Source organism: Mesoplodon bidens (genome assembly GCF_964165515.1).
Source record: "Mesoplodon bidens genome assembly, chromosome: 6".
NCBI lineage: Eukaryota > Metazoa > Chordata > Mammalia > Artiodactyla > Ziphiidae > Mesoplodon > Mesoplodon bidens.
In genome coordinates this window covers 972,262-996,083 of record NC_138162.1, presented here as the reverse complement: position 1 = coordinate 996,083, position 23,822 = coordinate 972,262, and the positions used below count along the sequence as shown (strand labels likewise).

Sequence of the window (23,822 nt, the reverse complement as noted above, 5' to 3'; positions counted from 1 at the left end):
CCCCACCCCACGGATATTCTCTCCACTGCTCTATGAAAAACTTTTTACTACAAAATTTTTACAAGTAGGCGCTGGGCTTGCTCCCAGCTTGTGGGTTCTGACCCTCCCCCTAAAACCTAAGACTGGGGGTGGGAAGGGACTCTCAGGACTCCATTCCCTGGGGACCCAACCCTGCATTCACAGGCTGAGGGCTGCGGGGTGCCTGAATCCCCACCCCCATTAAGAGGAGGAGGAGCACTAGGCCTTGCGATGAAGCCAAGGCTGGAGTGGGCAGGAGGGGGCTGGAGTCGGTTCCCTTCATCTCTCCGGGCCAAATGTGGGCGTGGGCGCTAGAGTCTTGCTCCCGGGCTTCATTAGGGACAGAGATGTTGAGAGTGGGGTGGCGTGAGGCATAGGGGACTTAGGGCTGGGGCAGCTGCCCCCAACCCGCCCCTAGATGGCGCTCGGCGACTTGGCAGAGCACGCCCGGTGCAGCAGAAGGACGGACGCAGCCAGGGGCATGGCGGCGAAGAGCAGAAGGAGGACGACCCAAGAGCTGAAGTCTGTGCCCTTGCGCAGCCCGGGCGGGTCGGCGGGGATCAAGTTGGTCAGGTTCAGCATGTAGCCAAGCGCCCAGCCGACCGCGGTGTCCCCGGCCTACGGGTGGGAGGGGCGGCCTCAGCCTCGGCGCAGCCTGGGAGGCCCCGCCCCTCCGCGCTCGGCCCCGCCCCCCTGCGCGCGGGCCCACCGGCTCCCACCTTCTTCTGGAAGGTCACGCCTCCGAAAGCGCGCTCGTCGAAGCCGTAGCCGCGGCACAGCAGCTGCTGCACGAATGTGGCCCCAGCGCAGTAGTCGGGCAGGCGAGCCCGCTCCCCAGGCGCCCGAGCCTGCAGCTGGAATGCAGGTGGGAGACTGTAGGGCCAGCGGCCACCGGGAGGTCTCTGCCCCACCAGACACAGAAAGGCAATGCAGGGCTGGAGACCCCACCGCAGGTCCCAGAAAGAACGAGGCTGAGGGAGCCACCCCCAGGCAGAGCTCTTTCCTCAGGGAAGAGCAGCGTGACTTCTGGATGGCAGCAAGCACCTGTGCCTGGGAGGGGGACCTCCAGGGGACAGCAGGGATGGCCACGCAGGGGGCAGAGGGCTGCAGCAAACTTGGCGATGGTCGGGGTAACAGGAGAAGCTCTAGGCTTGACCCCAGGCCCCTGGGCTTGCCTCCCGATCCGCACTTTCCCAGCACCCCCAAGTCTGTCTGAGACTAGCCACGAAGAGGACAGGATGGGGCCTCCGTCACCACTGAGCCCCACTCCAGAGACACTCCAGTGCCTCTCTTGGAGTCACCTCTTCCTCTGCATGCGCGAACCCCTCCATCCTTCACCTGGAGCCAGTGTCCGGTCCATGGTGGCAGCCAGAAACCTGGGGGTTTCTCACTCCCCCACCCCCAGTTCTATCTGCTAAGTCTCCCCTGAGTCCTCTGCTGCTCCCCTGCTTGGCTGTTCTCCCCCACACTCTCCCAGCTACACTCCTCCCCACCCTGTCCACTCCATGCTCCCTGCTGCCCCAGGGCCTTTGCACTGGCTGTTCCCTCTGCCCTCCTGATCTTGGTTCTAGGGTCAGGCCTCAGGGAGGCTTCTGCAATCTCATCTGGCTCCCGGCCTCCTTGCCGTAGCCTGGCCACTTTTCAAGTATGATTAACAGTGTATCCCCCACTGCAGTGGGCATTCTGAGAGGCCTAAGACCCCCTCTACTCGTAGAGCAAATGAATGATCGGGACACGTGACGCTGGCTGGCTGAGCCCCCTGCACAGCCCTGGAGGAGGGGGGTGCAGGCCTCACCTCACTCCACGTCTGGTTGCAGATGGTGACCACGGCCGCCTCTAGTTGCTGCAGGGTTGCCACGGGCAGCCCCATCACAGTTCTCAGGAAGTCCACCGTGTAGAAGAAAGCAGAGAAGGCCTGGGAGGGGGGTACAGTCACACCGTGACCAGACCCCAAGCACTTCAGGGCACGCCCCCGGCCCCCCACCCCCAGTCCTCTGGACTCACAATGAACTTTCCAGCCAGAGGGGGCTGGAAGATGCCGTTGAAGGAGCATCTAGAGAAGCGGCAGGAGGAGAAGTTAAAGAGCTCAGAGATGAGGCCACGGCACAGGGCAGGGTCGCTGCTTCCCGACAGGCTGACCTTGGCGCTTCTGTTGAAAGTCTGGGGCCGCTGGGCTGCAGTGCATGGCGACTCATACACATCCTGGAGCAGCACATGAGTGGAATAGCCCTTCGGCCAGCAGGGGTGGAAGCCATGGGTCTGGGCAGATGGCAAGGGTGTGTGTGGCAACACCGCCACTCCAAGCACTGCCCACCATCCCCACCCTAAGACCCTAGGAGGGCCTCCCCAGAGGACCAGCTGATAAATCTCCCACAAGTTCCACTTTGGCAACATCACTTCTGAGCTCAGGAGCAATCCATGGCTCCCCCTTCTTGCTGGACAAAAACCAACCCCCTTAGGCAGGCGGTCCAGGTCCTCTGAGATCTGGCCCTGGCCCTCCTTTCTCCCCAGCCAGCCAGTCACCAGGCTTACCTCCAGCCCCTGGGCCTTTGCCCATGCTGGATCCCTGCCCACCTGTCCTTACAGCTGATGAAAGCCCGACGTTGGTTCCTGGAGAAGCCCCCCTCAGTATGGCTGCTGTTCAGGCTCTGCTCTGGGCCCTTGGTCCCCACTCCCCCTGGCTCCCTACCTCCAGAAGGACTCAGTGGAGGGTACCTGGAGTGCACTGGCCAGCAGCCTCCAGAGGACCTGGTCACGGCCGTAGCAGAGGAAGCTGTGGGTGTAGACGCGGTAGTGCTGGCCGTAGAGCCGCAGCTGGACCTCATTGGCCGGATCCTCAGCTGGGCTGGCCGTCTCGAAGGTGATCTGTGTGGAGGCGCCCCCCAGGTCCATGGCCCCCAGCGTCCCCTTCCTTGGCCGGAACCACTGGCCCACCCAGCCATACTGTGGGAAGTGGAGGTTGAGGTCAGCCAGTGGGTGGGTGCCCACACCCCCGGCTCATCGGGCTGGCCACCGGGCCCACCTTGATAAAGTTCTCTAGCAGGTAGTTGGCGGTCACCCAGCCAAACACCCCCTCATCCTGGGCCGAGAGGATGCGGGCACCACGGAAGTCAAAGGGATACTGGGTCAGCGTCTGCGTCGCGGCCGCGAGCACGTTGGCCGAAGCCTCTGGACTGGTTAGGCTGTGACACAGGGAGGACTCTGAGGGGCATCTTCCCCAGGTGGCCGTGATCCTGCTGCTGGAGTGCACAGCCAGCCGATGGGGCTCCAGCCCAGGGCTGCTGCTGGGGTGCGCAGCCAGCCGAGGGGGCCCCAGCCCAGGGCTGCTGCTGGGGTGCGCAGCCAGCCGAGGGGGCCCCAGCCCAGGGCTGCTGCTGGGGTGCGCAGCCAGCCGAGGGGGCCCCAGCCCAGGGCTGCTGCGGGGGACATGCGGGGCCCACCCTGTGCTGAGGCTGTCGTGGTCCCCGGGGCCAGGAGGTCAGGGGATGGCACACTCACTTGAGCAGGCGCATGCCCGCTGTGGCTCCCAGGTAGAGGGGCGTGCCTGCGTGTCTCTCCTTGGGCACATCCCGAAGTGCCTGATTCAGGCATTCCACAAGACTCTGCCCAGCCCCAGAAGGGTTGTCAGCGTAGCTAGAGATGCCCCCACCTAGAGGGAGGCAGCAAGATGGGCCTAAGCCTGGTGGGCAGCCTCTAGGCGGACCATAGGCCAGCAGGGCGGGGGCGGGGGGGGAGGGGCTTGTGCTCCTAAACCAGGTGGCAGCTGAGACCAGTTCAGAGACAAAAGGGCCCACCCGTGTGCCACCCACAGTCTCTGAGCTGCCACCTGCCCAGTGGATGTGCACACAGGTGCCAGGACAAAGCACTGGCTATTGTCAACACAGCCTAGCCTGCCCAGGGGCCTGCCTGGGTGTGCCCACTGGCTCCTCGGAACCCCTTCTGCCCCACCTGGGATGTAGAGGCCAGTCTTGGGCCAGGGAGGGCCCAAACCTTCCAACTGTTTCCTGGGGCTTCTTTTCTAGGAAAAGAAGGGACCCAGCCTGTCTTTGGGGGAGCTCCTGCAGCTCCTGCCTGGACTGGGCCCCACCTGGCGTCAAGCAGAGGGTTCTGATGGCTGGTGTCTGCAAAGGCTACGGCCAGAGAGGGCTCCTGAGGCCCTACAGTGAGTGGGTATCCAGGCCAGGGACGCCTAGTGCTCAGGGGACCCTTACCACGCACATCACAGGAGCTGTGCTGGCCCACGATGCCTGTGTCGTTCTCTTTGTCCGCTGGCCACTTGTAGATGAACATGGATGTGTGGGAAGAGCCAGCATCCAGAACGATGCCATACTGGGGGTGGGGGGAAGGTCAGCCTCAGGAGGGGGGCGGGGCCCTGAAGCCATGCCCTTTGACTCTCTTAGCTCTCCAGCCCACCCCACCGCACCCCACCCTGTGTCAAGGGTGGAAGCTTCAGAATGAAGTTCTGAGGCTCAGAGAAGGCCAGGGACAATCACTGTGACACAGCTTGGTTGGGGGGAGGATGGGAGTGGAGGTGGATGGCCCTCTGACTGCAGGAGTCTTCCTGGCAAGGGCAAACTGAGGGGCAGGATCAGAGTCAGGGGTCCCGGGACGACCCTTGGAAACTTGCCCGGGGGGCATGAGGTCCCCAGGCTGCAGGAGAAAAGCTACAGCTTCAAGAAGCGCCCCTTCGGGTCAGCTCTTCCTTCCTCCCCTCTGTCCCTATCTCTCTGACCTCAGCCCAACCTGAGGATGTGGAAGTGAGGGCCCCAGGGGGAAGGCTGGACTGAGGCTGAGCGTGGGCCTGCGATAAGCAGACACCCCCTCCCTGGGCCTCAAAGGCAGGGCCACAGAGAGCTGCCCCGGCACCACACGGGCCTTCCAGGCAGGTCGGGCGGGTGAAGGGGCCGCTCTGGTCCTCTCCCTGACACAGGAAACTCCAGCAGCAGCAGGCCAAGTGGCCCGCCCCACCGCACCCCTACCGGGTGGTCGCCCTTGACTACAGGACATCCACCCCAGCGATCTCCATTCTGGGCTCCTGGGCCTTAGAGCACCCACCACCCACCCACGCACCAAGCCAGCTCACAAGCCCAATAGAGGGTTAGGGAGGGCGGGCTCCTGGAGGCTGAGTCTGGCGGGGATGCGTGCGGGGATCAGGCCTAGCCCGCTCCGACCCCTTCAGGACCAGCCAGGGCTGCCCCCGCACTGTGGGAGCCACCGGAGAGGCTGGGGAGGAGTCCCTGGGCCCCAGCGCCTGTTGCACCCCATCTGGGCCAAACCCCGAAGCGATGCCTCCCTGGAGGCCGAACGTGTTGGGGGCGCGGGCCGGGCCGCGGCCTGGGGCGCCCCGGGGGTGCGGAGAGACGCCCCTCGGCCGCGCCGCGAAACGCTCCGCGGCGGGCGCGGCGAGCGGCGAGCTCCCGGGACTTCGGCCTCCCGCACCGCGTCCCCCGGAAGCGGCGCTGCCGCGCCCTGGACCGGGACCCGGAGCGCTGGTGAGGGGCCTGCGACCTCATCCCGCCGGGCCGGGAGCGGAGCGCGCGGGGTCCCGGCTGCCACGCGGGCGCAGCCTGGCCCTGCTCGGTCCGAGCCTCCCCGCCCGGCGCCCCGGCCCAGCCAGCAGCTCCCGGACTGCGCCGGGTGGCCAGGGCGCTCCAGCGTGCACCTTGAGGGCGGGCGGCTCCCGGATGTCGCGGGTGGGGACACACAGCAGCAGGAGGCCGGCGAGGCCCGCCGCGGCCAGCAGCAGCGGCGGCAGCAGCGACAGCGCCTTCCCGGCCATGGGGGCGCGGGGTGGACGAGGCGTTGACGGCGCGGCGGCGGGGAGCCGAGAGGCGGAGGTCCCGGGACCGCGGGGTAGGCGCCTGGGGCGGGGCGCGGACCCGGTCCACGGCTGCCACGCCCACTGGCGGGCCGCCCCGCCCACCTCCCGCTTGGCTCCGGAGCACAGGTGAGAGACGCGGCGGCTGAGTCACCCGCGCTGCCCCTCCCGGCGCCGTGGTCTCAGCCCAGGCGCCTTGAGGCTATGTCCCACCTTCCTCCTTCCTGTCCGCTCAGCCCCAAAGATTCACCCCTTCTGACCTGTCCCCCTGACCTGTAAGTGCCTGACGACCACGCTCTGCCTCTGGGCACTCCGCTCCAGCAGGACCTAGAGAGCCCCCAGCCCCTCCGGCCTTAGGGCACGGCGGCAGAAGGCCTGGCCTGGGGGTGGGCTGGGCTGCCTCCCAGGCAGGCTTGTTCCAAGGGTCATGCCGCTGCAGAGCTGGCTTTCCCCTGGCCTGGTCCTGAAGGAAGGAGGCAACGCCAGCTACAGGAACCACGTGGGCTCCCTGCTGGGTCCCTGCCATGCCCTCCCGGCAAGAAAGGGCTGACCAGCCTGCGATGCTGACCCAGTCCTGGGCTGCATGGCAGGGCACCGCCCTGGTCACCCCCCAGGACACTGAGCTGACCCAGGCTGAGCCTGCTCTGGAGGTGCTGAGACCTCAAAGCTGAGTGCCAAGCAGGGTGAAGCCAGACCTACTCCACACAGTTCCAAGGTGACAGATGAGAGCACAGGCAGAGAGAGGGACAGGATGGCCACAGCCACACCATGCCCAGAAACAAGAGAACCCACGCTCAGGCTGGCCCAGCCCCATCCCGGTGGCCCCCTTTGCCTGGGGGACCCAGAAGCCTGGACTGGGGAGGCCAGAGGCTTCCCAAGGAGGGAGGGGGAGCCTCTGCACACAGAGCCTCATCCTGCGGATGAGGGAGAGGGTCCCCCAGGCCGGGCTTGTCAGCGCCCACGTCCCTGTGCACTGGGCTAAGTGCTCAGCTGGTCGCAGGACCCAGCTCTGCCCTTCCACCCCATGAAATGCCTGGCCGCTATGCTTGGAATCCCCATGGGCCCTGTGTGCCACCCTGGCCAAGCATCACCCCTTTCTCTGGCCAGGGGCCACCCCCATTTTGTGCAAAATAGGAATTCCAGCAGCAGGGAGCCATGTGGCAAGACCACCCAGGAGAGCCAGCAGATGGGGGCGGGGTGGGGGCGGGGTTAGGGGACCAAAAGGACAGCCTTTGATGGGCACAGGGTCTGGGCAACGGCCCGGCCGGCTGGAACCGGCAGGGACAATTGGGATCGCTGGGACGGCTGCCCAGGCTGAGGGTCTGGTGTCCCAGGCCCAGCAAAGGAGCCTTTCTTCCAGCTCAGGACCCCAGTGGGAAGGGTGGGAGACCTGGGACGTTGCTGGGCCTCCCCAGCCCCACCGGGGCGGGCCCCAGCAGAGAGACACTGGGTGTGGCAGGCCAGCACAGGGCTCCAGGCCCCGTTATCCTGCCAGCTCTCCTCCCCCTCCCACAGGCCCTTTCTTCCACCCCAGAAAGTTCAGAGGAGCCAGAGGCCTGCAGTTTAGGCTAAAACATAAGAGACAAAGGCGGTCCAGAGAGAGGCCAGCACATGAAAGGGCAGCAGACACTGGTGCTGCTGGCCGGCCCCTGCCCCCTCCTCACCCCTCTAGGCCCAAGGGAGCCCCGCCAGGCCTGAGAGGAGGGGTCCTGGAGAACAGAGAACTGGACCCTGCCCTGGTGCTCATGGCAGGGGCCCAGACTAGCCTGGGAAGAGAAGAAGGGAAGAAGGCAGGGGACATGGAACAGCCACGGCGAAGACTGGGAGTGAGTTCTCTCCCAGGGAGACCAGGGCGGGAGTGCCCCTCTTGGCCCAGAGACTTCCTTCGATGGGACCCTGGAAACTGGGCTGGGGGACAGGCGACAGGGAGGCCCTGGCAGGAGCCCACCAGCAGGAGGGGGCTCTGGCGGGGCAGCCCCAGGCCTTGGGCCTCCGGGAACCTCAGCAGGGGTGGGGCTCCAGATGCACTGCACATGGCTTGGCCCTGGCTCCAAGCAGAGGCATGTGGCTGCAGAGAGGTGCCAGGAGAGGGGTCCTCAGAACCCTCCTCCCCCCGACAGGATCCAGACCTCCCAGGGAGGCCGGTTAAGGTCTTGGCTGCCCCTGGCTCAGTCTCTCCATCGGAAGCCGCAGTGTCTTGTGGCTGAAACATCTCCTTCACTCACTGCGCCCTTTCTACAAGTGCTCATCAAGTCATTCAACAGACGTTTGCCGAGCACCTCCTATGGGGCCAGAGGCATACCAGGCTCCCTGCAGGCACAGTGAACGAGGGATGCTCACGGACTCCATGGTATGTGGGGGGACCCACCATCGGTCCAGGGGAGAGCAGGCTTGTCAGAGGCTCCCTGGGTTGGGGGAGGCCCGTGCTGCCTCGTGAGATGCAGCAGACAGACAGGAGAGCAAGTGCAGCACACATGTCCTGTGGAAAGAATCACAGGACAGGAACAGGCATATCACAGAGGCTTCGCTCGTCCTGACCAGAGGTATCTACTCTCCTGACTTCTGTACTTGCTACTCTCTTGCGGTTCTTTATAGTTTTCCATCTTTCTAAATAATATATTGTGCTGTTTCTCCTGTTTTTTTTTTTTTTTTAGAATTTTATCTTTTATTTATTTTTGGCTGCGTTGGGTCTTCGTTGCTGCACGCGGGCTTTCTCTAGTTGTGGTGAGCAGGGGCTACTCTTGGTTGTGGTGCATGGGCTTCTCATTGCGGTGGCTTCTCTTGTTGCGGAGCACGGGCTCTAGGCGCGTGGGCTTCAGTAGTTGTGGCACACAGGCTTAGTAGTTGTGGCGTGCAGGCTCAGTAGCTTTGCGGCATGTGGGATCCTCCCGGACCAGGGCTCGAACCTGTGTCCCCTGCATTGGCATGCGGATTCTTAACCACTGCGCCACCAGGGAAGTCCTTTTCTTTCTTTTTCTCTTCTTTTTTTTATACTGGAATACTGTTCTGGAATTTGCTTCTTTCACTCCCATTGTATTTTTGAGATTCAGCATGCTGACTTGTGAAGCTGTAGGTGGTCCGCCCTGTTGCCGCGTTGTCCTCTGCTGTGAGTGTTGCAAAGCTCACATTTCCTCTGTGAGTGTGTCGGGGGTCCTGGCTTCAGGCTGTTTTCACTAAGATTGCTCCTGTGCACATTTGCACACGGGCAAGCCTTTCCCTGGGGAATAGCCTAGGAGCTGGTAGCCAGAGCGCACCTGTGTGTTCAGGTTCACCTGCAAATAACTGTACTGTTTTCAGGATGGTGGCGCCACCTGGTGACCTCAAGAGCACACACCACCATTTTGGTTGGTATTGTGCAACTCTTGGATTTTGGAGAAGCCGGTGAAAAAGAAATCACTTTGAGCTTTTTTTTTTTTTTTTTTGGCTGCGTTGGGTCCTTGTTGCTGCACGCAGGCTTTCTCTAGTTGCGGTGGGCAGGGGCTACTCTTCGCTGTGGTGCGCAGGCTTCTCACTGCAGTGGCTTCTCTTTTTGCAGAGCACAGGCTCTAGGGCATGCGGGCTTCAGTAGTTGTGGTTCGCGGGCTTCAGTAGTTGTGGCTCGTGGGCTCTGGAGCACAGGCTCAGTAGTTGTGGCGCACGGGCTTTGTTGCTCCGCGGCATGGGGGATCTTCCCGGACCAGGGCTCAAACCCGTGTCCGCTGCATTGGCAGGCGGATTCTTAACCACTGTGCCACCAGGGAAGTCCTCTCTTTGAGCTTTTAATGTCATTTCTTTGATTACTAAAGAAATGGAGTCTTTCCTGTCTTCCATGAGGCATCTTTTCAAATCTTTGTTCATTCTCTAGGGATTGTTTATCTCTTCCTTATAGATTTGCAGGAATTCTTTATGTATACTGGGGACATGAGTCCTTTGCAGTGAAATCATGGAAGTGCTTGATTAGTCCAGATGTATCCGTTTTCTGCTCTATCATTTGCTCCTTTGGGGTCCTGTATGCGTAATCTATCATGAGGTATTTATCCACCGCTAATGGATTGGCATAATCTTGTTTAAAATATCCTGTTAGTGGGAATTCCCCAGTGGTCCAGTGGTTAGGACTCCACGCTTCCACTGCAGGGAGCACGGGTTCAGTCTCTGGTCGGGGAACTAAGATACTGCATACAGTGCAGCAGGGCAAAAAAAAAAAAAAAAAAATCCTGTTAGCATCTGCTTAATTTCTGCAGCATATGTTGTTATTTTTTTAATTGCTAACATCATTTTATTTCTGCCTTATCTCTTTTATTATTCACTAATCCAGGCAGATGTTTCTGCACTTCGTTAGTTTTCTCAATCTAGTTTTTGCCTTTATGGATGTTTTCTATAAAGCATGTTTGTTTTCTATTTCACTAATTTCTCCTGTAACCTTTATTATTCTTACTCAAATATAACTTTATGTGAGCAGGAGTTTTCATGTCTCTTTTGTTCGGATGTTCCCCAGCATCAAGAAAAGTGTCAGGGGCTTCCCTGGTGGTGCAGTGGTTGAGAGTCCACCTGCCGATGCAGGGGACACGGGTTCGTGCCCCGGTCTGGGAAGATCCCACATGCTGTGGAGCGGCTGGGCCCGTGATCCATGGCCGCGCAGCCTGCGCGTCTGGAGCCTGTGCTCCGCAACGGGAGAGGCCACAACAGTGAGAGGCCCGTGTACCAGAAAAAAAAAAGTGTCAGGGAATTCCCTGGTGGTCCAGTGGTTAGGACTCCACACTTTCACTGCCCTCATTCAATCCCTGGTGGGGAAACTAGGATCCCACAAGCCACGTGGCATGGCCAAAAAAAAAGTTTAAAAAAAAGTGTCAGGTATATATATACACTCAATAAAAATATTTTAATATAATGTGTTATGATTTCTTTTTTCTATATTCTTTGTATTTATTTCTGCTATTTCTTTTTCCAACTTCTGAAGTTCAATGCTTAGTTCATTACTTACAAGGCTTTCTTCTTTCCTAATGTATCTGAGTGTCTATATAAATTTCCCTCTGGTCTCTGCTTTTTTTTTTTTTTTTTTTTGCGGTACACGGGCCTCTCACTGTTGTGGCCTCTCCCGTTGCGGAGCACAGGCTCCGGACGCGCAGGCTCAGAGGCCATGGCTCACGGGCCCAGCCGCTCTGCGGCATGTGGGATCTTCCTGGATGGAGGCACGAACCCGTGTCCCCTGCATCGGCAGGTGGACTCTCAACCACTGCGCCACCGGGGAAGCCCTGGTCTCTGCTTTTGATGCACACTCTTTTTATTTTCATTTAGATAATTATTTTTCATTTTCATTGTGATTTCTTATTTGACGTATGAATTGTTTAGATGTGGGTGTGGGTTTTTTCCTTTTTTTAAATTTATTTTTTCCTGTTTTTTGTTTTTTATTTTTTTTGTTTTTTCTCCCCCCTGCCCCCCTTTTTTGTTGTTGTTTCTTTTTGCTTTTGTTTCTTTTGGTTTTGGTTTTTGGCTTTTTGGGGGAGGTGTGTGTGCTTTAATATCCAAAAGTCTGGGCTTTTTTCTGAGGTACCTGCATCGTGGTTACATCACGTAGTCTGCATGAGAGCAATCTTCTGATATTTGTTGGATTGCCTTTTGGGCCCAGCATGTGGTCATAAATAGTTATAGATGCTCCCCGTGTGCTTGCGAAGAATGTGTATTCTCCAATTAGTGAGTGTCTTGGTCTGGATTTGTCCATTAGATCAACATTACCAATAATGTTTAAATCTACTATATCCTATTGATTATCAAGAGATATATGTTAAAATTTCTCACTGTGATGGTGAGTTTGTCAATTTTTCTTTATAGTTCTGATAAGTCTTGCCGTATATATATATATATATTTTTTCTAACATGTCGTACAATAGCAAAACCAAGAAATTGACATTGGTACAACCTAAGGAGCTTACTTCTATTTCACTGGTTTTACTTGCACTCATTTGTGTGTGTAGCTCTCTGCAATTTTACCACATGTGTAGCCTTATGGAACCACCACGACAACCCAGAAATTCAATTGAACCATCCCCACGAGACCCCTCACACTGCCCTTTAGCCAACCCACACCCTCCATCTCCATAATCATGTTATTTCCCAGTTGGTACATGAATGGGTCACACATAATGTATCCTTTTGAGATTGGCTCTTAATACCCAGCATAATTTCCCTGAGGTGCATCCATGTTGTTGTGTTATCCATAGTTCCTTCCTTTCATTGCTGATTTGTATCCTGTGGTGTGGATGGACCATAGTTTGTTCAAACAGTCACCCATAGAAGGAAGGACATTTGAGCAGTATCTAGTTGGGAGCTACTACCAGTGAAGCTGCTACGAACAATCATGTACATGTTCCTGCGTGAAAATACGTCTTCGTTTCTCTGGGATAAATGCCCAAGAATGCAATCGCTGTGTGTATGATGTGTTAGGGTGCTCCAGAGAAAGGAAGGAAAACCAACAGGAATATATATATGGGAGTGGCAGGGAGGAGAGAGGGAGAGAGGGAGAGAAACAGATTCATTTTAAGGAATTGGCTCATGCGGTTGTAGGAGCTGGCAAGTCTGAAGTCTGCAAAGCAGGTCAGCAGGTTGGAACCCAGGGAAGACTGGATGTAGCAGTCTTGAGCGCAAAAGCAGTCTGCAGACCGACTTCCTTCCTTTCGGGGGATCTTAGTCTTTTTTCTTAAGGCCTTCAACTGAGTGGATGAGGCCTACCCACACTATAGGGAACAATCTGCTTTACTCAAAGCCCACTGGTGTAAACGTCAATCATATCTAAAACATACCTTCACAGCAACTTCTGTGTTTGACCAAAGGATTGGGCACCATATCCTAGCCAAGCTGACACATGAAATTAACCATCATACGTGGTAAGTCAATTTTATTTTATTTTATTTTATTGTTTTTTAAAATAAATTTATTTATTTTTGGCTGCATTGGGTCTTCATTACTGCGTGCGGGCTTTCTCTAGTTGCGGCACACGGGGGATACTCTTCCTTGCAACGCGCGGGCTTCTCATTGGGCGGCTTCTCTTATGGTGGAGCACGGGCTCTAGGCGCGCAGCCCTCAGTAGGTGCGACACTCGGGCTCAGTAGTTGTGGCTCGCGGGCTCTAGAGCGCAGGCTCAGTAGTTGTGGCGCACGGGCTCCGTTGCTCCACGGCATGTGGGATCTTCCCGGACCAGAGCTCAAACCCATGTCCGCTGCATTAGCAGGCGGATTCTTAACCACTGAGCCACCAGGGAAGCTCCTCAATTTTAGTTTTAAAAGGAATTGCCAAATTATTTTCCAGAGTGGTTGTAGCATTCAACATTCCCACCAATACTGTGTGAGTGACCCGGTTTCTCCCCATCCTCACCAGCACACTCTTATCAGTGTTTCACGTTAGCCGCTCTCATTGGGGTGTAGCCCTTCTCACTGTAGTTTTAACTGGCATTTTTCTAATGGCTAATGACACTGAACATTTTCTCACATGCTTATACGCCATCAGTATATCCTCCTCGGTGAAATGTCTGCATATCTCTGTGATTTATATTTTGGTATTGGGTGATTACAACTTTAGGGTTGCTATACCTTCCTGGTAAATTAAACTTTTTATTATTAGATAGTTACTCTCTTCAACACTACTAATGTTTCTTGCCTTAAAATCTATTCTGTGGGCTTCCCTGGTGGCTCAGTGGTTGAGAGTCCGCCTGCCGATGCAGGGGACGCAGGTTCGTGCCCCGGTCTGGGAGGATCCCACATGCCGCGGAGCGGCTGGGCCCGTGAGCCATGGCCGCTGAGCCTGTGCGTCTGGACCCTGCGCTACACAACGGGAGAGGCCACAGCGGTGAGAGGCCCGTGTACCGCAAAAACAAACAAACAAACAAAAAAAAACCTCCCACTGAATCCACAACAGAAACGAACACATATACTAAATGCAAGCATGGACTAAACATGAGTTCTCTTAATCAGATATATTCAAGGCTAGTAGATGTTAAAATTTTCAAGCATCAACTGCCTAAGAACAGCAGACCAGCGCTTTGCCAGACCTAGCTAAGAAAGAAAGTCTACAATTTTATTTCTTAAGGTGACTTGGTATATAATATCCCAAGACAATGATTACCTTTCTCATTTTACATGAAAGGTGGCTGTATTTCAGGTATGTTTTATATCTTAGGTCAGGCTTTATGAATAGCTTCCAGCTCCTAAAATTTTCAAAACAATTATACCTACCATTCTGCACTGTCCATTTTCTTTTATTTTTTTAACTGCAGAGTACTTTTATATTTACTGTCAATTTGACCCTCACTCCAACTGAGACTGGCACAAGTATTATCTTTACCAAGTCTCCCTTCAGCTATGCTGAAATTTTCCATCTGAAGTCCATTTGAGTTTTAAATTTTTATATATATTATAAATTCCTGGTTCTGTTAGATTCTTTTTCATGCTATCAGTCACCTTTATAGAAGAGATTACACTTTTTTAAAACAGAATAAGAAACTATAAAGACTATTCCTTGTTCATATTTTCAAGGATCTTTTATTTCTTCAGGCATACAAAACATAGCCATTTTATGTTCTCTGATTATTGAATATCTGAAATGGCTACAGAATCTGTCGTTTCTGCTGGCTCTCATGGTAGATTCTTTCCTTGTGGTGTTTGTGAAATGCTTTTTAAGCTGGAGATGCTCATTTTCCTTGGAACTTGGTCTGTAGGAAATCCTTGAGGCCTGGTGGAGTTGCATTGCTCTAGAGCAGAGATGTTCAGCTAAGGGCAACTTTGCCCCCTGGGCACTGGCAATGTCCATTGACATTTTGGTCATCACAACTGACTGTGCGTGTTGCTGGCATCTAGTGGATAGAGGCCAGGGATGGTAATAAACATCCTACGGTGCACGGACAGCTCCCCCAAGACTTAACACGGCCCCAAACATCCCCCGCGCACGGCTAAGAAACACTCGCTGCTCTAGCGAGGATGTTTGGCTTCCGCCAGCCGCCTGGGCCCCGCCAACCTGGGGCCACTTACAATTCTCCCCTTGGGGTCTCTAGGGCCACACAGGCAGCCTGATTTCAGACTGCTGATGAATAGGATGCGTTTTCCGCCCTGCACGGAAAGCCAGTGCCACGAGGCCTCTCCCTGAGTCGCGGGTTTCTTCCACACTCACCCTGCGGCTGAAGGGTCCGCCTTCTGTGGGCAGTACCCCTGGGGCAGACACCGGGTTCTGGTCCTGCCTCCCAAGTTCCGTGAAGATCTCAGGGGGAAAGCAGACACCCTCAGGGCAAAGGCTACCCCCTTTGCCGTTTCAGCCTCTGCAGGTTCGTTCCCTCTATATCCAAGGTGCAGGGCTGGGCAGGAGCCAGTCAGGTGAAGCAGGAAGTGGGTGTTCCCAGGGACGGAACAGCACTTGCAAAGCCCAGAGACGGGAGAGCCCGGGCCGGCAGGGCTGGGGGCGGGGGATGTGGAGGTTGAACGCTGCTTGGGGCCTGGGTCTGCCCTGCGTCATGAGGAGGTGCAGCAAGGATTCGGAGCAGGGGAGGGACAGTTTTCCGTTCTGGAATTCTCCAGGGCTGTGTTTGAGGGTCTGCGAGCAGAGGGACTCCTAGTGAGGGTGGGCTCAGGGTCTGGGCAGGTAGGGGGAGTGGTCACGGGGTTGCAGTGGGCAACGGGAGGGGGAATCAGGAAAGGGGCGGCCTTGGGGAGGTCCTGGTGGGCGGGCCCCTGACGGCTGGGAGGATGCCTCCTCAGCGGGCACTGGTCCAGTCACCACACCACACGTAGGCTTCGGTGCTGGAGGCCCGATCTGGCCCTTCAGGACCAGCCCCCCTTCCATCTCAGGGAACCTGCCCAGGAGGTCTAAGTCCAGGGGCGCTTGGGCCTGCAGGAGAACCCCCCCATCCTCTGAGGGCCGCTTGTGTGCTGGGCGGATTCGGGCCTGACCTGGGACAACCACGCACCCAGAGCTCCGCGCCCACTGGCCCCGAGTGTGGTGTAGGGACGGACTCCGGCCAGGTCGCTGCTGGTGTGGTGGAGCTGGGCCCGGCGGGGAGTAGCTGCCTGCACCTGGGAGCCCTCCTCTGTGGTCAGGCCACGCCCCCCCCCCCCCCCCCGGGCTGTGTGAAGCTGTGCACACAACCCCTCCAGGCCGCAGGTCCCACGCTCCATCCGGGGCCCCTGACCACTCAGCCTGCCTGTAATGCCCCTGTATGCTCAGCTGGGGGCCGGCGGGGGAAGACAGCGAGGAGCATGGAGCCCCTCTCGGGGTTGTCACAGGCCTAGCTGAGCAGGGGGTCTCCCTTAGAGCAGGAAAGGACCCCCAACGGGGCCCACTGACGGCCTCTTCCTAAGTCCTGCGGGCCCCCCTTCCTGTGATCCAGACCCAGGGCCAAGCTGGGGTGGGGGGATGGAGGGTGTGCAGGTCCCCATACCGGGGGAACCTTGGATCTGGTGAAGAGCCTGGCAAGGCTGCTGGACCTACAAGGCCCCTTGGAGCATGTCTGGGAGGCCCAGGCTGACCCCCTTCCTGGGAACAGGGCCCTCCCCAGGGAGGGGCACACTTAAGCCACCCTGGTAACCACAGCCCTGGCCAGGTCACCTGGTAGGCCCAAGGCTCTGGGCCTGGGTCACAGGCTGCTTGGTGGAGTCTGGGCCAGGAGGGATGAAGGCCAACCCGTTTGTTTAGCATCTAAGGTCCGTGGGGAGGACCAAGCAGGCCAGCTTTGGCCCAGGCATGAATCCAGTGAATCCCCAACACCGTGCCCTCGGGGCTCCTCTGGAACTGGACACAAGCAGACCCCCCTTCTTAGAGGCCACCCTCCATCTGCTCCTGGCTGAGCGACAGCCGCCTAGTCTTGAGCGGGGCAAGACGCCCTTGGACCCCCGGGGCCAATCACCCACTGGACCTGCAGGTGTCCCAGCCCGCCCCAGGTTCCCCTACTCCAGGCCCCATCTGAGACACCACAGCGGGGCCTCCAAGGCCCCAGTCACCGGTGCATGTGGCGCCCTCTGCTGGCCATCCTTGGGAACGCAGCCTAGTGTGATCAGTTGGAGACCCCAGGTGGGAGGGGAGGCACACCAGCTGCAAACCCGGGGGCAGGCCTGCCCAGGGCTGCCCAGATCTGGTGAACACGAAGGGGTGCCCCCCACTGTCCACTGACAGTGGCAGGAGCAGCTTCACGCTGTGTGTTGGCATGATGAAGTCCCACCCCAGGTCAGGCCCCCAAGACCAAGATGGAGTCAATGTCTGGGGTCTCAGAACATCCTGGGGTTAGGGGAGCCCAGACTGGAAGGGAGGAAGGAGGGTGGTGCTCGGGCTGGCCAGGGCGCCTTCAGCCTCAGAGGTGGGGCTCAAGGAAGTGCCCGCCCAGGGCTGAGTGCCGGGCCGCGAGGCCCCACATCCGTGCCTGGGGCCGTCTAGATGAAGGTGGAGTCCAGGGGCCCAGCGTCCTGCTGGCTGAGGGCACGGGCCTCAAACAGCTGCTTGATGAGGGCGGACTTCTCCTGCTCCAGCTGTGTGATACGCTCGCTCTTGTGGGTCACCTCCTGGGCGGGCAGGAGGGCCGTCAGGGCCTGCCCGGCCTCCAGCCCCCGGCCACACGCCCCGCCCGCAGCTCACCTGGGTGAGAAGGCGGTTCTGCTCCTTCAGCACGAGAATGGTCTGCTGCTGCCAGCCGGGGACCGAGGGCGAGGCGGGGGCCAGGGCAGGGCCCAGGGGCCCTGAGGAGGACGAGGGCAGAGCCTACAGGAGGGCACGGTCAGGCAGGCCTGGCAGGCCTGGCACAGCCTCTAGGACAAGGGTGAGGGCGGCACTGAGCTGGTCTGTGGAGCACTCACCCTTCCGGCACAGGCCGCGGCCAGCAGTTCCCCCAGGCATCGGGCCACCTCCTGCACCTTGGGCAGCAGCTGCCCCAGCAGGCGGGGGCTCCCCTCAGCCCCGAAGCCCTGGGAGGAGAGTGGGGGAGGGGTGGTCAGAGAGCAGGGCCGGCCGGGGTCAGCCCCAATGCCTCGAGGGGGGTCCGCATGGGTGGGAGGAAGTCACTGCTCAGAGCTGAGGGAGCCCAGGGGTGTCGCAGCAGGTGGGGAATATCACGGGGGGGGGGCTCAGGGCCCAGCACTCTGGGTGGAGGGACAGCCACTGTGCCCAGCTGGGGGTGCCCGGGTTTGGGTGGGTGATCACTGTGTGTTGGGGGAGGGCCACTCTGCCTGGGGGTGGGGGGCAGCCTAGCCCTGGGCAGCGTTACTCACGGCACTGGCCCTGCTTTGGCCCAGGCGGCGCTGGCGCTCCTGCACACGCTGCAGCTGCTGCTGGTACCAGTCCCGGCCCCGCGCCATCATCTCCAGGCCCTGCAGTAGAACCTCCTGCTCCTGTTCCAGCTCCTTCATCTGCTTCAGCTGCGACACACGGGCACGCACCATGCCAACGGGTGCGACAGCGGGTGCCGCCTGCACCTGTCTACGTCTGCAGCTCACACCAGCCCGCACAGGAACGGACCCGCCGGCCCGTGCGCACACCCGTACTCGCGTGAGCCCTCCTGCGCTGGGAAGCACAGCCCCCCTCCTCCTCCAGGGGCCCCTGGCCTTCCTCGGGCCCTCCACGCAGCCCTCCCCAGGGGAACCTCCCCCTCTCTTTACGGAGAGTGGTAGGCCCCCGGCTGGTGGGCTGGCCTACCATAGCAGGGAAGCAGGCAGGGGCCGGCGCAGTGCTGGGGAGGGGGCCAAACTTTCCCCCCAAAGGCCTTCCTGACCTGGCCGTGGGCCGGCCCGCAAGGGGATTCAAAGCAGGATGGGGAGAGAGGGTTAGAACTGCCGACGGTCCTGCCACAGAATCCCCCAGAACCCGAAACCAGCTGCCCCCTCCCGGGCAGGGGCTGGTCCAGGAGGCCACTTCTGGGGGCCAAGGACAAACCCAGGCAAGATGGAGAGCCCCCCCAGAGCCCCCCGGGCCCTTACTCACCAGGTCACAGTCCACACCGTTGGTGATGGTGTGTCTCCGACGCTCCCCTCGGGCACGGGGGCCCCACCGGGCGTCCCCCACGCCCAGCTCCCGGGCCCTGCAGGCCACTGCATCTGCAGCAGAGGCGAGGGCCTGGCTCACTTCCAGGCCTGCCAAGTCAAGCTCGACTCCCCCAGCCCCGCAAAGACCCATCCCGGATCCCCTGCCAACCAACCCCAGCCATGCAGAGCCAGGTGTGCCGGCCTGCATGCCTCGGGATTCCTCAGCAATTCAGAACCTCCGCACCCTGCCGGTGCCAGGCTGGGGTCTGGTCCTCACTCGACCTCCACAAGCTCCCCTCACACCTGCCTTGGGGACAGCCGTGTGGCCGCTGAGGCTGCATGTTTGCACACACACCGGACACATGCCTTAGGCGTGAGCTCCCTGAGGGCAGGGGCTTCCTCTGGCTCATCTGTGCACACCCAGGGCCCACACCTCGGGGGCTCAAAGGCTGCTAGGTACAGAGCCAGCAAGGCGACCTCTGGATTCCACTCCTGTCTCCTTGTCCGCCCAGGCCCTTTAAGGGTGACTGGAGTTCACGCAGGAGAAACGTGGGGCATGGGTGGCAGAGACCTGACTTCTCCCGGGAAGGTGACTGCAGCATAAAGTTAGTTCCCTGCATGTGTGCACCAGCCGTGCCCTCAGCAGGCAACTCCTACAGCAAATGTGGCCAGCTGCAGTCGGCTTGGGGCCGGAAAGCCAGGTACTTCCCTGCGAGAGCCTCCTGGAGGGCCAGCAGGCTTTCCTGGGCGATGGGGGAGTATGTGAAGGGCTGCCCAGGAGGGCAGGAGTGGGGTGCAGGTGAGGAGGGCACCCTCTACTGGCTCCCTAGCCCTATGCCCCGCCCGGCACAGTGGTGGGCGGCTGGTGCAAGAAGGGGGCACAGGTATGCCTGCTAGGGACACGTCCAGAGGGCTGGCACCAGGTGGCCATGCAGGCCACCAGCCAGCCCTGGCAGACAGGCTCCAAGCAGGCCGAGTTCACGTTCCAACCTGCCCAGCTGCCCGGCAAGCAGAGAAGGCACAGCGGGGGAAGGGGGACAGGACACCCTGGAACACCTGGGCTAGTTTGCATTGTCAGGTCTGCAGGGCAGACCTGGAGCCTCCAGATGACGGCACGCTGGACGCCCAGCGGCGACCAGCAGGCAGAGGCATCATCACCCGTGTCTGGGTCTGATAGAACAGCTTGTACTTATGGAGCTCAGGCCGGCCTGGCGTGTACTCTGAGCCCCAAGAGGGAACAGGAAGCAGGACCTGGACCTCTGAGAGGCTTTGGGAAGCTGTGAACATGGAGGGCTTTCTCTTCCTGGGGTGCTGGGGGGCTCTTGGAGCTCAAGGTTTGGCACCCAAAGAGTATGCCACACGCCCTGGCTGGGCCTCTGCCTATAAAAGGTGACAGCGAGAGCCCTGGCCTGAAGCCTAGAGAGGGACTGGTGTGAACTCTGCCCCGTGGTGGGCAACAGCCAAGTGCCCGACCCCGGACCTGGACCTCAGAGGGCTGCAGTGAGGGACCCCATGTCACACAGGGCACCAGGGCAAAGCCGGGTGGGATGACAGGACTGAGGCCCCCAAACCCCAATCCCATGGCTGATTTCCAACTGTGTGCAGCCACATGGATTGCACCAGCCCTGAACTCAGGCCAAGCACACCCAGAAGCCCACTCCCCCTACACACACCTTGGGGACAGGGAGGTTGGGCAGTGAGGCGCCTGTGTGCGGGAACCCTCAGCCTCGGGTGGGCTGCTGGATTAGCTCACCAGGGAGGCTAGGGGGTCACCGCAGCTCCAACTGGCAGTCTTGGGCTGGGGAATATGTCCGAGCCTGGGCGGGGGGGTCCAGCGAAGCTGGCAGAGCGGTGGGCAGCACAGAAAGAGCTGGCAGCTGCCCGGGTGGAAGGCCTGCACCTGCACAGGCTGAATGGGCTGAGGGGCCCAGCCCCCGCCCACAGCCATAAAGCAGGTCTTGTTCCCAGGGCAGACTCTGGGGGACAAACAGGGGACCATTCAGCCATCTCCTGTCCCTGCCAAGTGGACCGGATGCCAGGCCATCCCCAGGGGCTGTGGTTGGTCCCTCCCAGGTGTCAGAGGTGCCACGGCTCCAGGCCTGGAAAACTGGGCTGGAGACCACCCACCCCTCTGCCTTTCCTGGCAGCTACGCCAGGTCCTCCTCCACCACCTCTGGCAGCTCCTGCCTGCCCTGGCCTCCGAGGGGGCAGTGGGCCCAGGCCTCTCGGCGGAGCTGTCAGACTGAGAGGCACCCAAGAAGGCAGCAGGGGCACTTCACAGTCTGGGGGTCCTCCCTCTACACCAGTGAGAACTGCCTCTAAGTCACCAGGTGAGCCCAAGGGCCCAGGTGTCCCCAGGTGTGGGCAGTTACTGGAGGTGGAGAGCCCCTCATACTGGACAGGTTCCCCGGTGCCCCGCTAGGATTTGGTACAGAGTGGGTTCTGACCAGCCCCTTGGCCCGGGTCCCTGAGCACACCGGGATGGGGACGAGGCTTCTTCCTCTCCGGGCCGCCAGGTGTGTTCCAGGCTCAGAAGCCGACGAAGAGCTGCCCGCTCTCGTCCCCCCGCTGGGGGATGCTCGGGCAGCACCTCTCCGGTGCGCCGGCGAGGGGAGCTACGAGGCGGGGCCGGGGTCCGCCCCGCACTCACCAGCGTCCATGTTCGGGCTCCGCTCCAGCGCCGCGCCCTGGGGCCGTTCGGGCTCCTCCGGGCCGGGCGCCGCCTCCGCCGGGCTGCACAGCTTCTCTAGGCTCCGGGCCGCGCCACCCGGGCCGGCCGGCGGGGGGCGCGCGCCCAGGGGCAGGGGCTTCCTCTCCAGGACCGTCCGCGGCTCGTCGGCCGGCGCGAACACCAGGCGCTGCGGCGGCGGCGGCTGCCCCCCGGGCCGCGCCGGGCAGCCTCCCCGGGCCGGGGCGCGCGCCGGGGCCCGCGTGCCGCCGTCGGCGCTCAGCAGTGAGGTGCGGAGGCCGGCCACGAAGCGCTCGAAGGTCAGGTAGCCGCTGGCCGGGGCCACCTGGCGCAGGCCCTCGAGCACGCCGCGGGGCAGCTCGCGAGCGTCGGCGCCCTGCCAGCGGGACTCGATCTCGCGCAGGTGAACGATGCCGCGCCGCCGGTCGTCCAGGATGTCGAAGAGGGTGCGCAGGCTCTGCAGGAAGGCGCGCGGCAGACCCTCCGTGCCGGGCGCGGGCGCGGAAGGCGGCCCGCGGCCGGGCTCGGCCATTGCGGCTCCGGCCATGGCGCCCGCCGGCACGCCTCGGTCCTCGGCCTGCCCCGGGCTGGTCCCCGCGTGGCCCAGAGTCTGTCCCCGCGCGGCCCGACGGCGGGCCCGGCGGCACCCAACCCGCCGCGACAATAGCTGCGACTTTTTGAATGGGCTTCCTCTCGGCGTCAACGCTCATTAGCATTCGCGGCGGCCATTGGCCGAGGCTGACCCATCTCCTCTCCGATTGGCTGAGAGGCCGGCAGCCCGGTTTGATTTTCGAGCGGAGGGGTCGGGGCCTCGCGCGCTCCCGCCGTGCCGGGAGGGACCGGGGGCGCGCGGAGGACCCCGGCTATTAGAAGGCTGGGTCCCCCAACTCTGCCTCCCTCCCGACCTCGCGGGTGGGGGAGGGACCCCTGAGCGGCGCCCTTATACTTCCCAACCCCCACCACACCAGCCCCCCCGCCGCGGTTCCGCCTTTGCCGGGTTTGGCCGCCCAACCCACCTCTCCGAAGGGCGGGGCCCGGCGCCCTGCAGAAAACCTGTCCCCAGGTGGCCTCCTGGGATAACGATGGGGAGCACAGCCCTCCAGACACCCACCTTCCCCCTCTAGCTCCCCTGGGCGCTCTTCGCTGAGGGTCCCCCGGCGCAACCCTGGGGCTCCTTTCTCTTGCGCCAGGCGGGCCCCAAGAGGTTTGTGGGCTCCAGCCAGCTGGGCGCTTCCCCTCACAGAGGCCTCTCTGTCCCCACTGCTGCTAGCTTCTCCTCTGGCCCCTGGGGATAGCCTGGCCTTTCCTGTCGGCTGCAGGACAAAGCCGCGTTTCCCGTGTCCCCAGATTCCCGTCTGCTCGCAAGATCCTCTGCTCTGGCCCCTTACTCTGGCTGGTCACTTCCTCCAGCTGCTCCTAGGGCTCTCATGGCCACCTCAGGCCAGCTAGGCAGCCATGTGTACCGCCACCACCACTGCCCCTGCTTCATTTCCAGCCAGAATGTGGTCACTCCGTCTGGTCAGTCTGGGAGGGGACAGGGCTTAGCCTGCAGTCCAGCTCTGGGAAGCCATGTCAGGACCAACCGGTGGAAGCCCTCCCCCAAACCCGGGAAGTACCCAAGATGCTGTCTGCCTGGGACCCCTGCCCTCACCACAGCCTGTCCTCAGACCCTGCCCTGCTCCCTCCCCACCCCTGACAGTTTTCTACATGCAGCTGGCACCTTGCCACTGAACACTGCACGTGTGTTATCTGCTGCTTTAGAAGCACACTGTCCACCTTCAGGGGTAAAACAGCAGAGTCACCAAACACCTCCTCCAGACAGGCTGCTGGCACAGGGCTCGGCTCCACCCTCTGGCTGGCCTGCCTACCTGGGTCTCTGTGTCCTTGGGCCCCAGGCACTGGTCTGTGTCTCAGGCTGTAAGGGCAGCTGCCCTGGCCGGGGAGTGTCCTCGGTCCATTTCTCCCCTGGGGTTACCCCTCAAATTGAGGACTCTTTTGTGGTAAGGAATCTGGGGGTTACCTAGAAAGCTGTGAGCCTGGAGTCACCCCATGGAGACTGGTCCGTCCCTGCCTTCCCAAAGTGGCAGGACCAGCCAAAGGCCCAGCGGGCATTCAAGCCATTTGTCCTACAGTTCATCTCCCCCCTCCTTCTCTGCTTCCAGCAACACCCACCCCCCACCCCAGTCCCCTATCCTTAGGGTACCGGCATTCCCTCACCTCTGGGCCTTTGCACTTGGTGGCTTTCCTACCAGGAACACCCTTCCTGTTGGCTCCCGGCTGAGCCCTGTGCTCTTTGGAACAGGGCCTGGTCCACAGCGGTGCTCAGTGGAAACCA

General features: G+C 60.3%; 2 protein-coding genes across 5 annotated transcripts; both read right to left on the bottom strand.

Annotated features, from left to right (window-relative positions):
* Window positions 1-432: 432 nt before the first annotated feature.
* ENTPD2 (ectonucleoside triphosphate diphosphohydrolase 2) lies at window positions 433-5,797 on the bottom strand (the record flags this gene model as incomplete). Of its 2 annotated transcripts, none has more annotated exons than XM_081237098.1 (9): window positions 433-636; window positions 738-872; window positions 1,814-1,933; window positions 2,023-2,277; window positions 2,734-2,961; window positions 3,041-3,200; window positions 3,517-3,667; window positions 4,230-4,347; window positions 5,681-5,797. In XM_081237098.1, 9 exons carry the CDS (start codon window positions 5,795-5,797, stop codon window positions 433-435), a joined length of 1,488 nt encoding a protein of 495 aa, XP_081093224.1. The 2 variants fall into 2 exon arrangements, with proteins under 2 accessions (XP_081093224.1, XP_081093225.1); XM_081237099.1 differs by having other exon boundaries at window positions 738-803.
* An 8,526-nt stretch (window positions 5,798-14,323) lies between these two features.
* Window positions 14,324-22,172, bottom strand: SAPCD2 (suppressor APC domain containing 2). 3 transcript variants are annotated; one of them, XM_081236896.1, is made up of 6 exons: window positions 21,449-22,172; window positions 18,758-18,870; window positions 18,049-18,195; window positions 17,638-17,745; window positions 17,420-17,542; window positions 14,324-17,346 (listed from the first exon to the last, which is right to left on the bottom strand). In XM_081236896.1, exons 1-6 carry the CDS (start codon window positions 22,032-22,034, stop codon window positions 17,218-17,220), a joined length of 1,206 nt encoding a protein of 401 aa, XP_081093022.1. In that variant the 5' UTR covers window positions 22,035-22,172; the 3' UTR covers window positions 14,324-17,217. The 3 variants fall into 3 exon arrangements, with proteins under 3 accessions (XP_081093022.1, XP_081093023.1, XP_081093021.1); XM_081236897.1 differs by having other exon boundaries at window positions 18,049-18,147; XM_081236895.1 differs by having other exon boundaries at window positions 14,324-17,542.
* Between the last annotated feature and the right edge of the window lie 1,650 nt (window positions 22,173-23,822).

What these genes read in the sequence shown, in the direction of transcription:
- SAPCD2 (XM_081236895.1), bottom strand. Translation starts at nt 22,034, where the DNA reads ATGGCCGGAGCCGCAATGGCCGAGCCCGGCCGCGGGCCGCCTTCCGCG. An exon ending in ACGGTGTGGACTGTGACCTG is followed by an intron (nt 18,196 to 18,757) that starts GTGAGTAAGGGC and finishes CGTGTGTCGCAG; the next exon opens with CTGAAGCAGATGAAGGAGCT. An exon ending in CCGCGGCCTGTGCCGGAAGG is followed by an intron (nt 17,543 to 17,637) that starts GTGAGTGCTCCA and finishes GCCCTCCTGTAG; the next exon opens with GCTCTGCCCTCGTCCTCCTC.